The following is a 17,444-nucleotide window of genomic DNA, read 5'->3' as shown; positions in this document are numbered from 1 at the left end:
CCTGTGCTGGGTGAATAGCAGACAGCCATTGGAGACAGAAGGACAGACGGGAAGGAGAAGAAAGAAGGCAGACAACCTTGTAGGGAGGGACTATGGGGCTCCAGCCCCACCCAACAGACATGAGCACCTTCTAGAAAGAGACGACATCACTATTACTGAGGACAATTAGTACCCAATTCATGAAAGTCTCCTTTGTCATGAATCATGTATGTAGCATACATCTAAGAAGGGACGTCTTTCTCTGGTTTCCCGCTTTCCACATGAGCCTTCCCTCTCACACATAAACTTCTGTCACTCAGCTGCCATGCACCATGGGACCCTCACAAGAACCAAGCCAAGGCTGGGGCTGTATCCTTGAAAACTCCAGACTTTAAGGAAAACAAACTCCAGGAACTCTGTTATAGTACCCCACAATAGATTCATCTAAAACACAGTGAATGGCTAGGAGCGACCAAGGGAGTGAACAAGTGTCCCCACTCATCCATGCTTCCAGTTTGTTGAATCATTTCCAACTCCAATTTGGTCAACTTGATGCATTATTCTCTCCCAAACTCATTTTAAAGAGAAGAAAGAGAAACTTCCCATGAAGGAACTATAGCTTGAAGTGACCTGTGGTTCTTTTCATCCCCGCATTTTACCCATATAGAGGACACCTTTGGCTAGCACATGGAAAGAAAGGCAGTCTATCACTGGTGACAATCTTCAACTAGGTGGCTGCAGCTGGGGTGGTGTGAGGAGGTGGAGAGCAAGGAATGGTCCTCAACTGCTATGGCTTTGAATATGCAATGTAACCAAGAAAGGTTGATGTATTCATTCAATGTGTGGTCCTCAGCCGGCGGCATATCCATGCAGTAAAGTCTATCACAGCAGCGACTCCACTCATGGTACCAACTTCTGCTTCATTTCTGTTGCTATCAAAAAATACACTGAGGGATTGGGGATTTAGTTCAGTGGTATAGCGCTTGCCTAGCAAGCGCAAGGCCCTGGGTTCGGTCCTCAGCTCTGAAAATAAAAAAGAAAAGAAAAAAAAGAAAAAGAAAAAATACACTGACCAAAGAAAGAAAGAAAGAGAGAGAGAAAGCAAGCAAGCAAGCAAGCTTAGAGGAGAAAGGAGTTTATTTCACCTGAGAAGTCTGAGTTAGAGTGTATCACTGTGGGTTAAAGCAAGAGCTCCGGGTAGCTCCTCACATTATATCCACAGTTAAGAGCAGAGAGAAATAAATGCATACATGCTCACTTGCCTGCTTATGCTCTGTAACACAAATTGATAAATGATCTTATAATAAAAAAAAACCGGAGCAGATATTGGGGTGACAGCTGACAGATCAGAGAAACAGAGCAAGCCACAGCCACCACCTCTTACCTCACCAGCTCCTCAGCCTGAAAGAGCCTCTAGCTCAAAGGGACACTTCTGCCAAAAAGCCTTTAGTTCCTGTCTCCTCACGCCTCATATACCTTTCTCCACCCAGCATCACTTCCTGGGATTAAAGGCGTGTGTGCTTCCCAATACTGCTGGGATTAAAGGTGTGTGCCACCACTGCCCGGCTCTGTTTCTCTCCTGGACTAAGTCAATCTCATGTAGTCCAGGGAGGCTTTGAACTCACAGAGATCCGGACTGGTCTCTGCCTCCCGAGTGCTAAGATTAAAGGTGTGTGCCACCACCATCTGGCCTCTATGTTTAATCTAGTGGCTTGTTTTGTTCTCTAATCTTCAGCCAAAGTTTATTAGGGTACATAATACATCACCACAATGCTCAGCTTAATTTCTCCAAAGCTCAGGATCCCCTGCTTATGAAATGGTACCACCTACAGCGGGCTGGGTCTTCCTACATCAATTACCTTATTAAGACAGTCCCTACAGACACAGCCACGGGTCAACTCAATGAAGACAATCCCTCATTCAGGCCATCATCCCGGGTGATTTTAGGTTGTGTGGAGCTGACAATTAAAACTAACCATTACAGGGAGGCTCTATAAACTTCAGGAGGTAGGACCTTGCTAACAGAAGCAGGTCACTGGAGGCAGGTCCTTGGTGGCTAAGCATCCCTAGTTCTTTTTTATTACACTCTCCATGCTTCCTGAATGCTGATGTTAACGGCTCTGCTGTGAGGTGCCCACCCTGACTTGATAGTCTTCCATTTGAAACCATGAGCCCAAATGACTCTTTCCTCTTTCAAGTTGGTCTCTAAATGTATTGTACTCACAGAAACAAAAGAAGTAATATACCAACCCAGCCAGATCACAGAGGATGCTGTTATGACTACCAGTATCCAGGGTACCAAATAAGTCCATGTGCCATACCGTTTATCTCCTAGGGATACATGACTGGTCCTAAGCAGGAGAACTTTCACATCAGGCAGCCCACGAAAAGAGTAATTACACAATGCCTCTGAAATTTGTCTTCCCCAAGATCCAATCTGCAGCCTGGTGAACCAGCTCTTGCCAGCTGGTGTTCAGACCCTGCCTGTCTGCTCTAAACCCAGAGCACATCTTCACTGTCGTGCCCAGAGCCCTGGGATACTTGCAATAAAGCAGGAAGAGTCATAGCTCAGTGTTCACCTTGGCAAAATAAATAAATAAATAAAAAAGAATGAATCTTCCATCAGAAAAATAAATGGCCCTTCTGCAGGCAGAGAGTCTGGATTACCATCCTGAAGGACAAACACATCATCTTCACCAGTCAGCCTCGAGTCATAAAGTGCAGGTTTCTCTCAGGCTGGGACCCCCCCACACCTGCGCTTGGAGAGTAGTTACAATTCCTGCCAGTTCCTGTATCTACTAAAAAGGTACACTCAGGTCCGGTTCAGGATGCCCAGACCTGGTTTAAGCAGCAGTACACTTGTTTGTTTTACAGCCTGCCCAAGAATGGGGAGGGCAGCTCAGCAAGGAGCCTATATAGGAGACAGCAGGGGAAAAGGGCCCGAATCCAGCTAGCAACCTTTACAGCCATAAAGAGTTGGTATAGCAGAGCCCAGATTGACTACAAGAAAGCTTCTGCTTGCTTTAAATCCCCTAGAAATAGTCTCCTAATTATTAAGGGAACAGTTATGAGGGAGGAAAGGGAACCAGATCCCTCGAGCTGAGGGTATAGGTTGTGAGCTGCCCATTGTTGGTGCTTACAAAGTTAAAGCTATAGATGACTTCCAAAGTTCACCAGGTTGGTAATCTCAAACACTTCAAAGGTCACCCAAAACGGGGCTGGGGACATAGCTCAGTCACTGACATGCTGGTCTTAGAAGCATGACAATCTGATTTTGATCCTCAGAATCAAGTTAAAAACTAAAGAAAAAAAGAAAGAAGAAATAAATAGGACATGGTGGCATGTAGTGGGGAGGCAGAGATGGGAGGACCCCCGGCACTCGCTGGCAGACCAGCCTACCTGATGAGTTTTGGCCAATGAGAGACTCTGTCTCAAGGAAACAAGGTGGCTATTTCCTGAGGAGTAACACTTGAGATTGTCTTCTGGCTTCTATGTACACATGCACACACATGCAAAAATAACCCCCAAAAAGCACATGTATACACATACACACACACACACACACACACACACACACACACACACAAAGGAATGACCCAAACTGTACAGGTGACATTGTCCAGTTCCCATGGCCAGGTTGCTCACTGTGGGATGCCCCAAGTTCCTAATGCAGCTAAGCCTAGGGGACTGTGCCTTCATGTCCCAACAGCCGGGTTTCAGTCCACGGGGCAATGAAAGCTTGATGGAGCAGCTCAGTTCATGGCAGTGGGAGTGAGTCAGTGAGGGTGTTCACATCATGGTGGATGAAGCAGATGGAACAATAGGAACCAGCAGGTGAATAACCTCTAATGGCCTACTCCTAGTGACGTACTTCTGCCAACTAGGTTCCACCCACCAAAGGTCCCACATCCTCCCAAAACAGTACCACAGGTGGAGAACACAAACTCAAAGCATGCGCCTGCAAAGGTACAACAGTGCCTAGCATCTACTGGGCCCTGGGTTTGAATCACCCAAGCACCAGCACAGATAGATAGATAGATAGATAGATAGATAGATAGATAGATAGATAGATAGATAGATAGAGACAGAGACAGACAGACAGACAGACAGGCAGGCAGATAGATAGATAGATAGATAGATAGATAGATAGATAGATAGATAGATAGAGATGGGATTATGTGGACTTGAATCCTTTGTTTAAATAGCTGTATAACAAAATATCTGAAGCTGGAGAGCACTTTCTGATCTTGCAGAGGACCCAAGTTTAGTTCTCAGCACAAAAACCTGGGTAGCGCACAACCTGTACCTCCAGCTCTGGGGATCTGGTGCCCTCTTCTGGCCTCCACAGGTACCTGCACACACATGCATATATACACAGGCACAGACAAACACACATGGGGGAGGAGAGGAGAGAATAATCGTAGTAGATGAAATACACTGACAAATGTATATACTCACAGGTACCACAGCCAGGCAACAGCAGCTTTTCCTATGAATTTTCTTGACCAAATGTGGTAGAATTATCAATGCTCTCCATTCTCTCTGTAAAGCCTTCTGACAAATTGCTGAACATGTACCTCTAGTTAAGTGGATTTTTTATCAAACCAGTACATCTGCCTCTGCTCCCACCAATTTACCAAGAGTTGGTTGTGATATACTTGCAATAATTACAGTTAGTTAAATACTACACAAGCCAATGAGATGGTAAACATGGACAGAAAGTTGGGTCTATGAAAATCTGGTCAAATAATTAGAACCAAAAGCAAGTTACAAAATGAAAGCTTAAGTATAGGTGAATGGACTGTAACAGGTGCGGCAGGGTGGTGGAATAATACAACTCTAATGAGTCATACACTCAGGCGCCTTTACAATTATTTTTATTTTATAAAGCAAAATAAAATAATGTAATGAAAGAGAGGGGAGAAAAAATTAAAAGAATGAGCTACTGGGGAACATTTTTAGAATCAAATTGCCACAGGATCCTACAAAAATAAAAGTAAAAATCTCTGCCATATAAATTTCCAAGAATAGGGCAAAGCTTGGGCTTCTCTTTACCTTCAAATATACCTCTTACATTCTTAATGTTGTGTTTCCCCATAATTCCTACAAGGAAACCAAATTACCTACATAATAAGGTGGGGTATTTGGGTTAAGTTATCAAAAGAACAAAACCCTCATGAATGTTATCAATGTTTCATTAATTCATCCTTTTGACCACTGAGGACACAAAGGTATCACAGTAATATTATATTCCCAGTTTCCTAAGCTATGGGAGATAACTTCCTGTCATTTACAGGTCAACCCGACTGTGGCATTTTGTTATAGCACTTCCAAATGGACAAAGACATCACCCCAAGTGTGGAGTTATCCTGTTGTGGTTACAAACCTGGGATTGTTCTGGAGATGGCAGGGTTCTCCTCCTGCTTCTGTGTAGCACATCTCTGCACATCCTTTCACCAACAGAAGGTGAAAAGGTCCCAGGGTATAACTCACCTCTTAGGCCAACAGCCTCTATTCAGAGAGCACATGGAACACAGACGCTGTTCAGGGGTGAGGGTAGGTGGGTGTGTGTGTGATGGTGTTGGTGAGTACACATGTGTTTCTTCTCCTTCCCTGTCCCCTCTCCTCTGTCTATTTCTCTCTGCAATGTTGAGACTCAAATCCAGAACCTTCTACACAGTACACAACTGCTCTGCCACTGAGCTACATCCCAACAACGCCCACCTTTCCCAACCTCTCCTAGTATCACCATGGATGCCGCCCACGAGTCCTTGCGACTCCATTGGTCATCTGTGTGAAAACCAAGCAGCGCAATAAGATTGCAAACAAGATGCGCAATCGAAGGAAAACCTACCGATGGCCTGTCATCTCTCCATCCCTCACCTCCTGCCCATACTCAAGCAACTGCGCCTGTGCTGGCCTAAGAACGTGCTACTGAGAAATCAGCTCACTGAGAGACACATAGAAAATGCCGTGGGTCTGAACCTGACACTTGGGAGCAAAGATGTGGTCCATCTGGAGTAGCTGCAACTTCTCTATAGTCAAAGCAAAACTCAAGTTTATTTAGTAAGATGGCATTGCCAGAACACAGCACGAAGAAGCCACGGGGAAACTGATTCCAGATTGATCTCAGCAGACGTCATCAAATGAATCAACCTCACTCTCTAGTTTAGAATAAAGTCCTTACTCCCTTTTTTAGTTTTGCTGGTGGTGTTGTTTTAAATAAGAACGTGGGTTTATTCAAAATATAACAGGACACCATCCTAAGATGAATTTGGGCACTGTATTCCCAGGGTTAATTTCCATCCACCCTTGTCCTGGGCACTCAGGGATGTGCTGTGTTACACAAGAACAAAGGCAATTAAGATAATTGCTGCCTGTTCCTACCTAGTTGAAGCTTCCAGATGATTCTTATTTGGGCGCTGTTCAAAGTACCATGGCCCCAAGTCAAGAGACAGCAATAACCAGGGCTTAAGCCTCCCCCACAGATGGACACCACTATAAATGGCAATAAAGACAACAAGGTAATTCTAGTTCTAAAGACCCTGCCAACTATATACATAGTGTGTCTTTTGTTTTGTTGCTTTGAGACGGTATCTCATTATATATGCAACACTGACCTTGACCCCCACTATGTAGGCCTAGCTAATCAATTCTCCACCCCCCTGCCTCAGTTGAATGCTGACAGGCATATGCCATCACAAGAAGATTCCAACAATAGATTTTAATAAATAAATAAATAAATCTATCTCCCAATCGGTATCCAAGGTAACCATACTCATCATAGATTTTTCAGGCCATAAGGTCCATCCCACACAAAGAAGTCATTTAGACAAAAGTTTGTCTCTGAACTCTTTCCCATCTCTCCACACTTAGCCCCAACTGCCAATGTCAAATACTCTTGGCTTGCCAATGTGCAAAATGGCTTCCCAACAGTCTGAGGACTTTCCCAACACCCCGTACAGCTTCCCAATTGTCCAAAATGACTTCAGGGAGTGGGGATAAGTTCCCAGTAGGCAGCTCCTTACCATCCAGTTCTTCCACAGAGATATTAGCCAACTGCTCGCTGTCACTGCCAGCAGACAGAGATCGGTTGAGGTAATTCCCCTTGTACAACAAGCCAGCGGTTACATGGTGGAAAGGCATCTTTTCCCTGTTCCGGAGAGAAGAGGAGAGAAGGAGAGAAAGTCGTCACCATCCGTTTGTTCCCCCATCATTCCCGTAGGGGGCTGGCTCTGGTTTTTCAGATGGCAAATTTACATCTCCAGAGCAGGTGTGATGGGTAAAGGCACTTGCTTCCAAGCCTGACACCCCGAGTGTGATCCCTGGAATTCCCATGATGGAAGGAGAGAACTGAATCCCGCAAGTTCCCTCCGACCTCCACACACATGTGCACATCCACACCATACACACACACACACACACACACACGTGCACACACACACTAAAAGACGGAATTTAGAATATTTACAGGGTCCTCACAGCCTGAACAACTCCCAAAGGATCTTGGGTTCTCCCTCACCTCAATTTAGCTTCTTCATTTCTCTCATTTCATACGAATTTAAACAGCAATGCCCTCGAAAACCGTGGAAAAGCACGATAGATATCAAACCAATTCTTTTTATTTCTGTTTTGATCCTGTTTTTTGTCTGTTTGTTTCACTTTTTTGTTTTTGCAGTACAGCAGAAATACCTAGACATGCATTCTACAGTTGAGCCCCATCTGTGGTCCACCAGCCCTTTTTCTCAGGAGACAGAGCCCTGCTAATTTGCCCAGGTTGGCCTAAATCTCACTCCCTAGTCTGGGCTGCACTTGGGCTCCCTCTACAGCTTGGACTGGCCTTCTGAATAGCTGGGATTACAGACCCACACCACCAAACCCAGCATCACTGCTGCATTATATAAACACCACCACCCTTCACTCTTTTCGTGGACCTCACACATTATCACTCCAAGTCGGAAAAACCCGAGCATCCCAGAAACACTGTCCTATCCGGCAACAGGACATCTTGGCGGCATTCACGCGAAACTGTAAGTAGGTCACATTCCTCAGGGAAAGTGGGTGTTCCAGGCATATAACACTCGAGGAAGAGAAGAAATGTACAAAATCTTTCAGTTTTTTTTTAATTGAGAGTTTAGAGGGCTGGGTAGATAGATCAATGGGAAAGGTAACTTCTAAAAGGACTTGTCAGGTCCTAAGTATGAGGACCTGAGTTCAAATCCCCAGCATCCATGTGAAAAGCTGGGCATATCCGTGTGTGTGTGCCTGTAACCTCCGTGCTGTGGGGGTTCAGGGGAGCAGAAACTTGCTGGCTGCCACCCTTTCCAGGTTCAGTAAGAGACCCTGTCTCAAAGGAACAAAGTAATAAATGAGAGAGAAGGACGCTTGATGGCCTCCTCTGGCCTCCTCATGGACATGTCCACACAGAAGCACTTGAACCTTCACACACACACGTGTGTATACACCACACACATACAAACCAAGAAAAAAAAATGATCTTCAAAGCTGACCCCCAAACTCACTACATAGCTCAGGCTGGTCTTGAACTTGAAGAGTCCCTGGCTCAGCCTCCCGAGTGCTGGGGTTCCAGGGAGTCACTACCATACTCAGCTCCAAGTTTTTACAGCTCCACGCATGCAGGGGTGTGCAAGTCTGAGATGCAGCCCCCCAAGTCTGATCGAGGTAAAGAGGATACTTTCGGAAATGGTTTCCCATGAAGGAAAGCGACACCTCAAGGCGTTCAAGAATGAAGAGATTTGGGGCACTCTCAAAGAAATTAAAGACTCCTCATGGCCAGATTCACAAGCCACCCAGCCCAAGTCCCTGCCGTTACTGGGGCAGAGCAGGTCTCCCAGCACAGGGCAGATAGTTCAGTGGGTAAAGTGTTCGCCTTGCCAACACGAGGTGCTCAGGTTATCTCTAGAACACACACACACACACACACACACACACACACACACACACACACACACACACCAAAAAAAAAAAAAGCCAGATATATGGGTGGGCACTGCTAATCCCAACACAGGAGAGGTGGATCCCTTGAGATCTCTAGCCTGAGAGTCCAGATTACTTGGTGAGTCACAGGCCAGTAACAGAGACTCTGCCTCAAAAGACAAGATGGGTGATTCCCGAGGTACAAAACCCAAGGTTTTCCTCTGGTGTACACACACACACACACACACACACGACGTTCTCCCTCCAACATATGCAAGGTGTTTATTTAGACTAAGCGGGGGAAGGGGTCATCTCCTCCCAGCACAAGCCGAAGGCCTTGGTCCCACAGGAGAGGAATGCGTCCCCACACATCTGCTACTCTCTGGGTAAGTAATCTGCAGAATCCTTTTCAGCACTAATGCTTGCATCTGCACAGTTAACCTCTGGGTCCTCTCTGAAATGCACATAAAAGAAAGAAAAAACAGACAACTCCATGTTAATCCCCGCCACTCACCGTCCAAAGCACTCTGACCCTGCTCATTTGAAAAAAATCCAAAGTAGAATTAGACATGGGATCTAAGCACTCTAAAGTATGAAGCAGGAGAACCACCAGTTTGAAGCCAGCTAAGACTAGCCCCAGCTATGTAGTGAAATAAAGAAGAAAAAGGGAAGGAAGAAGAAAAAGAGAAGGGGACAGAAGAGGCAGAAAAGGGAAAAAAGAATAGCGAAGGAAGAAGAGGAAAAAGAGGAAGGGAGGATGAGGAAGAAGAGGAGGAGGAGGGAGAGGAGAGAGAGGAAGGAGTGGTAGAGGAGGAGGGGGAGGGAGAGGAGGGAAGGAAAGTCAAAATCAGACCACCGTTCCCTGGCCACTGCACATGGGCACTGTCCTACACCAGGCACCACTCTCCTGACATCTTTTCCCTCTAACACCACTAAAGTGACAGACCCAGCCCGACAGCCAGCCTCCCCCCAACCCCTCCAAGTCTAAGACATGCCAGCGAGGTGGCTGCTTAGCCTTGGAGCTGCCGTAGAGTCAAACAATGAAATCCCTAAGAGGAAGACTTGACCAGAGCACAAAGCCACTTAGAGGCAAAAAATAAAACAGTTCTTCGGCAGCGCAGGCACCCAGGAGTTATTTAGACTCCGCAGCGCCCAGCTAAGCACCAGCCACTTCCATCCGGATGTCAAACCCTCCTTTCAAATTCAAAAACGTCTAAAAATGAATTAATCATCTTCCCACAAAATAGGTTGCGTTTCCTGACTTCTCTATTTCTATCGGAGGTTCACTCGTCACAGCAACTGGGACAGCCCTCACCAAAGCTCTGGGCCCCGAAAAGTAAAACAGACATATGGCTGTGGCGGGTGCCAGCTGTCAGTCTCCCTTCACGCTGCACGTCACTAACAAAATGCATATCTGTAGGAAGACTGCAAATGGCGGGTCACTGGTTGCGGTCTCTGGAGAAGTAGGTAGAGTTGCTGCCAGGCAAGGATGGAGACCTGAGTTCGACCCTCAGAGTGCACAGGAAGAAGCCAGGCAGGATAGCACGCGCCTGTAACCCCCAAACTGGGAAGCTGAAACCAGGAGGATCCCTGAGGCTTGATGCCCCAAGCCTGCCTGGCTGAATCGGTAGGCTCCAGAGCAAATGAGAGACCTTGTCCCAGTGAAACCTGAGATTGACTTCAAGCCTCCACATGCACACGTGCATGTGCATGCACATCCCATACATGTGCACCTGCAAACAGACAGGCACACCACACGTTTGCAAACACATGGACACATGCATATAAAGGTTCACCCATAATGAATTAATTAGTTTTTTTGGGGGGGTGGGGGTTGGTTTTTCAAGACAGAATTTCTCCGTGTAGTTTTGGTGCCTGTCCTGCATCTCGCTCTGTAGATCAGGCTGGCCTCAAACTCACAGAGATCTGCCTGGCTCTGCCTCCTAAGTGCTGGGATTAAAGGCGTGTGTCACCACTGCCTGGCCTAATTAGTTAAATTTAAAAATTAATGGCAGGGCCCTAATACAGAGAAGGTATGCTTTTGATGATTATCAGGGATACATCTTCAACGGATCATGTAAAGCAGTTTTCTTCAAGTGTGACATGACCACTGGCCATCACAGGGCAGGGGCTACCATGGTACCTACACGATACCCATAGTCGTGGTAACGATATAAGCACAGTAAAAGAGTGGTTGTTGATAAGGTAATGGTAATGGGATGGCTAGTGTAAAGAGAGGAAGGCTAGTCACAGGACCCTCAGTTGGGGTTCCTACCGTTATTCCTTCCTGCACCCTGGCTGCACATGGTCTTGGGAGATGCTGGGGTATCTAAAAGCGGGAAGGCTAACTGGTGGAGGCACTCCAAGAAGTTGTCACCTGGGGTGGGTGGGACCTTGAGGTGAGGCAGCTGAATTTCTGAGTCACCCACACCCTGATGAAGTCCATCCCCATCTTTGCTCCTGTAAGTGACCCCAATAACCTCATTGGCTCACAAGCTGGGCTTGCATTGCAATCCTTAGTCTCAGATGTCCGCATGCCGTGCCTAGCGTGAACGGACGTTTGTCCATTTCTCCCTGGGAAAAGTCACACCGCACGCATAAAAGGAAAACAAGAACCCTTTCCTTGGAAAAATAACATCCATTGCATTCTCTTCTGTTCTCCAAGTTAATTTTTAGAACGATCGAGAGTCACGGAGAGAGCCAGATGTAGGAATTAGGATGGTGTAGAAATGAAGCCCAGATCTGACTCTTGGAGTCGTGTGTCATGGTCACTGGAGTATGGGCTAACCTGCATTTTGCAGGCCATGTGTAGTTCTGGATAACAGTCAATCACAAAATTATAGTGACTCAAAACATTATGAAGTGGCAGGTGGTTACCATTTTTTAAAAACTTGATTGTGACATTCTCAAGTGTGAACTTTGCAGATGGCCATGTAGCCATGCCTCACTTGGACACCCACTGGACACACTTGTGAAGGGAAGAGAAGTCCACCGTGGGACTGATGAGACCGTTTGGCGATTAAAGGTGCTTGCTTGCCACCAAGCTTGATGGTCTGAGTTCAATCCCCAGCTCCCCACATTGTGGAAGGAGAGAAGCGGGTCTCCCAAGTTGTCCTCTGATTTCCGCACACATGCGGTGGCCTGTATGTACCCACATACCCAACCAATAGATATTATTTGAAGCAAAAAGAAAGCCACCCTGGCACTCTGGCTGGTGATTTCTGAGTGGTATGATCTTTGCTACCACTACCAACAACAGCAGGACAGGAGACATAACATAGCTCCAGGCTGCCACTCATAGTAGCTTAGGGAGCTCTTTCAGAGAGATGGGATTCTTAATTTCATCACAAAAAAATGAATGAATGAATGAATGAATGAATGAATGAACTTCATGGCAATCCAGTATGAAGTATAGCTGAAACTACTGTGAAGATAGTCTAATGTAGCATGGGGGTTAACAGAACAGGATAAGGTGAGTCCACACACCCAACCAAGCATGGATGTGGGCTTCCCAAGAGAGAATCCCAGTTGAGTGTCTTTCACATATGACTTCAGTGGCTTCTGAAGTGACATCTCAAAGGGCCACTAAGGAATCTTTTCTTGGTAGACGCGATCATTGGGTGGTCTCTGGTGTCCACTGAGTGGGAAGACAGCTAATAAGGGAAATCTCAGGGTCCTAAGGGTTGCAGGGGGAATTGCCATGTGTCTTGCTGTAACAATTGCTTAGATTGTGAGGTTTCCTGAGAATCTCAGCTCTACATCCGGGAAAGGGTCAGGCTGCAGTTGAAGGTTCTGTATGGTCAAGCCTTAACCATGGTTAGTTGCTATTTCAACAGTGATTTGAAAATAGTCTCTCTGCAAAAGGACTGTTGTCTCTGTGCTGGCCACCTTTACAGAAAATACTGACTCCTCGCTGGGCTGGGATTCTTGATTCTCAGCCGGTGAGAAACTTCAACCAGACTTTGGAATAAGAGGCCCCTCTACCCCCTCCCCACATTCTCTTAATTCTCCCAGTCCTACGTCCCTCCACACTGAATCCAGCATTTAAATCCCTGTTATTTTAGCCCATGTTTAAGTCTTTGTAGATCCGAGGAGACATCTTGCCTGATCACCTCTAATTGAATTTTCCTTATGGGAAGAAGACTCACTAAGGGTTGTAGGGGAGTTAAAAGCATTCCTTCCCCGCAGCGTGAATCGCTTGCCTTTCTCTGTATTTGGGAAATGGCCCGCTATCATCTTTTACCTGGATCTTTAAAGCTTCAGATTCACCACACAACTTTTTATAGCTGAAGAAATACAGACACTTTATTACTTTCCTGGGGAGAGAGAGAGAGACTCGGGTGAATTTATCTCTGACGGTACATCTCCGCTGTCAACTCGGTGGGATTTAGAATCGCCGCAGACACAAACCTCTGACCACAGCTGAGTTGAGATGGAAAGACTCCCCCTGAACGTGGGTAGCACCATCCTCTAGGGTGTGGTTCTGGACTGAGTAAAAAGGAGAAGGTAAACTGAGCACTGTCATCCTGAGGGTGAAATGTGACTTGCCGCCTCACACTCCTGCCTCCAAGCCTCCTGCACCCTAAAGCTGTGGGCCAAAATGACCCCTTTCCTTCCTTAAGTTGCTCCTGTTCGGTATTTTCTCAAAGCAAAGAGAAAAGTAACAATCGAATCTACACCCCAAATTCAGCTCCCCCAGAACACACAACAAGTATTTTGCAGCCAAAACTGCTCACTGGGGAATCAGGCTTGTGACAATAAAGTTTGTCTCTGATTTAAAAAAAAAAAAAAAAAAAGCAGCTTACAAATTAGGTACACCTTCAGATCCCTTTGTTTCTGGGTCCAAAATATTCAAAGTCTAGTGGGAAAGAAACTCGGCGTGATTGGACCATCCATAGCACTAAAATAAAATAAAACCATGTTCATGATTGGACCATCCCTGGTAATAAAGCTATGCTCAAGAAGAGGAAGAATATTGGCTCAAGGAATCTCAAGGCAGCAGCTGCAATGTAGGACTAAATTTCACTCCAAAATACCTGAGGAAACTCAGGCTTTAGGATGCTCTCCTTGGCCAAGAAGACAAAAATGAAAGTCCAGAAGCTAAGCCGGACATGACTTGAAAACTAAGCTTAAAGCTGGACCCGTATATAGAGAATAGCAGTGAAAACTCAGAATCTTCATGTATGTATGTATCCCTTGAATGTATGTGACCCCTCCCTACTCACATGCTTCAACCTCAGAGCCAACATAGTACTACTAAGAGGGAAGGTCTTGGGCTGGGGAGACGTTTAACTCGCAAAGGGCTGGCCCTGCAAGCATGTACTTTGGACTGCTCATCAATTAAGTGACATCAAACTTCCCCCTTCTGCAGTGAGTCTCAAACTGTGGGGTTTGACTCCTTTCGGGGGGGCAGGTCTAACAACCCTTTCATTGGGGTTGCCTAAGACCATCAGAAAACACAAGGTATTTAATTATGATTCATAACAGTAGCAAAATTACAGTTATGAAGTAGTAGCAAAAATATTCTATCATTGAGGGTCACCTCAACATGAGGAACTGCATTAAAGGGTGGCAGTATTAGGAGGGTTGAGAATCAATGCTCTAAAATGTATAAGTGACATTCATTCTGCTACGTGGTCCTGACCCTCCTCAGAGCCCGTACTAAGCTGCTGTCTGTCTATGACATTATAATCTCTTCTAATAATATCTTATTAAAAAGATAATCTGTTTCAGTGTTGCCCTTGAACCCCAAGCCTGAAACCTTTTGCTAAGGATTCCACGAGACACAGCATGAAAGGAAGCCATGGATGTGTTGAGCTGAAGATGACACACGCTGGGTTACAAAGAGGCATTTCAACAGGACCCAGAAGAGGGTGTGTGCACTACCATGCCGAGGAGACAGGTGTGAGCACCAGGCTTCCAGAACTGAGGGATGTTGGCAAGCACTGGATTGTCATTGACAACGGGGCTGTTGGGATGGATGTTTAGTTGTTGTTTTGCTTTTTAAATTTTTTTAATAGTTTTTTTTTTACAAAACATGTCAGTCTCCCAGAACTGAAACCTTAAAATACTCATTCCTTCACAAACACATTAAAAATGCTGCTCTTTAAGTACTTTAAGCTAAACATATTTCTGATAGTGGGAGTGGGAAAGAGGAGAGGAGGAAGAGAAGAGGAAAGAGAGGGAAGGAAGGAGGGAGGGAGAGAAAGAGAAAAGGGAGGGAAGGAGGGAGGGAAGAAGAGATGGAGGGAGGGAAAAAGGGGGAGGGAGGGACTGAGAAAAGAAGGAAGGAAGGGAGGGAGGGAGGGAGGGAGAATGGGGGAGGGTGGGATGGAGAAAAGAAGGAAGGGAGGGAGGAAGGAAAGAAGGAAGGGTCAGACAAGGATGAGGAAGAAGAGGAGGAAAAGAGAAAGGGACGAAAGGGAGGGGAGGGGAGAGATGGCAAAATCATCTCAACACTCGTTAACTTGACCCTTGAAAGTCTATCAGATACTTTGAGGCTTTTTCGACATCGTAGATGAGCGGTTGAAAGTCCTCGATTCTATCTGGAGAGCTTTCCTGAGTGGAGGCGGGGCGGCGCCTGCGCAGATGTGAGATTCCTGTCTTTGACTTTGCAAGGCATACCAATGGGCAAGGTCAACTTTGCGCTGTAAAGGTTAAAGAGCAGCACCAACCACCCCCATCCCCACTGTGGGCCTTTGCCAAACTCCTTAGAAGTATCCATGAAAGCACATAAAAATAAATAGCAGCAAGCCAGGGTATGGAAGACACTTCCACCACATCGTCACAGTCATGATTAGAGTCAGAAATCATGGTATGGCCCCTAAGCCAGAGATAAAATAGTCAATTAGTAAACAGACACATAGGGATCTTTGTGTTTTGTCTTTTTCTTCTTTTGTGATTGTGTGTGCATGCACCTGTGTGCACACACATACAGAGGCCCAAGGTTGATGTCTGGAATCTTCCTCGATTGCTCTTCCACCTTATTCTTGGTGTCAGGGTCTCTCAATCGAACCCAGAGCTTGTCAATTCAACTCATCTTGCCAGCCACCTTGCTCTGGGGTGGCCACCACTCCTACCTGACATCGAGATCCAGACTCCAGTCCTCACATTTCAGCAATAAGCATTGTAACCATTGATCCCCCTTCGTGGTCCCAGAGATTTTGATTTACCCAAACTCCCTTCAGTTTCAGGCACTTGGGATGATGGACCATAGCATCAGGCAATCATCCCTGACTGTGTTAGGATTGCTTTAAAAAAAAAAAAAAAAGACAAGGTCGAATCCCCAGCTCCTTCCAATGCTGCAAGCAGAGTCTTTCTCCCTACAGTTGCTCGTAGATTGTAAATCCTAGTGCATACGGTGGCCAGGAATGAAGGTCTGGGCATCGCTCCTGCACCTGAGGTTATGGAATTAGCTCCAGGCATCATCAGCATTAGCAAGAGGGGCCCCAGGAGGAATGACTGCAGAGAGTTAGCTATTAATCTCCGTGTGTATACACACACATTTGTGAGCACGAATGTGGATGTAAACCTGCTCCCGTGTGCTAGCAGAATTCAGGGGACAGCCTGCATATCAGTCCCCTGCCTTCCACTTCGGTTGACTCAGGGTGTCTTGTTGGTCACCACTGTATATGCCAGGCTGGCAGGCCAATGACTTCTGGGAAGTCTCCTGTCTCTGCCTCCCATTTTTCTAAAGGAATGCTGGGGTTATGACACATGTACCAGAGCCAGCTTTATGTGGGTTCTAGGGATTTGAACTCAGGTCCTCAAGCTTGCATGACAAGTACATTACCCATTGAGCTACATGATTATTTTCCCTATGGCTTTCAATTAAAGAACTACAGAAAACCTCAGATAACCGGGGAAAAATATATAACATACATTAATCATAATAGTTAATAATAATTAATTAATATATTTAATGATTAATAATATAAATTGTCTAATACATTAATATATTATTGTGTTATGTTATATTATATTATATTATATTATATTATATTATATTATATTATATTATATTATATTATTAATATATATCCCTCAGAGTCCAAAAGCTATGTTATGGGGACAAGAAGACCTGACCTAACTCCAGCAAAGACACCCAACACCAGCTAGAGACCAGGCATTTGCCTAAGAACTTATAAAGCAGTGTTATCCTCCCATTAAAGCCCTGCTGTGGCGTGCCAATTGGCAAATCCCGGGTTTGGATGGATCACAAGTCAGATAAGAATGAGTAAGCAGGAACACTAGCACGAGGGTCTGTGTGAACATTTCCCCTCCTTGGGGATGAAAGGTAGATTATCAACAGCCATAAGATACCAGCAAGAAGTTACAAAACTTACATTTTATATGAGAGAGAGAGAGAGAGAGAGAGAGAGAGAGAGAGAGAGAGAGAGAGAAACTATGCAACAAGAATGCAAAATCTTTTTTGAAAGATTTATTTTTTATACGTATACAGGGGGAGGGAATATTACATGGTGGTCCAGGTGTCTGTGGAGGCCAGAGGTATCCAACCTCCTGAAGCT

The 17,444-nt window shown here is 45.6% G+C and overlaps 1 protein-coding gene across 1 annotated transcript in view; it reads right to left on the bottom strand.

Moving 5' to 3' along the window:
* The window catches only part of Caln1 (calneuron 1), a 421,108-nt gene that overhangs the window by 323,047 nt on the left and 80,617 nt on the right, over nt 1-17,444 (bottom strand). Inside the window, exon 2 of the mRNA XM_059249886.1 lies at nt 7,008-7,132. Within this exon, the coding sequence (XP_059105869.1) occupies nt 7,008-7,132 (125 nt within the window). The remainder of the gene's footprint in view (nt 1-7,007; nt 7,133-17,444) is intronic.

Source organism: Peromyscus eremicus, chromosome 23 (genome assembly GCF_949786415.1).
Source record: "Peromyscus eremicus chromosome 23, PerEre_H2_v1, whole genome shotgun sequence".
NCBI lineage: Eukaryota > Metazoa > Chordata > Mammalia > Rodentia > Cricetidae > Peromyscus > Peromyscus eremicus.
Note: the sequence above shows the minus strand (reverse complement) of the source record. Positions and strands in the feature narration are given on the sequence as shown.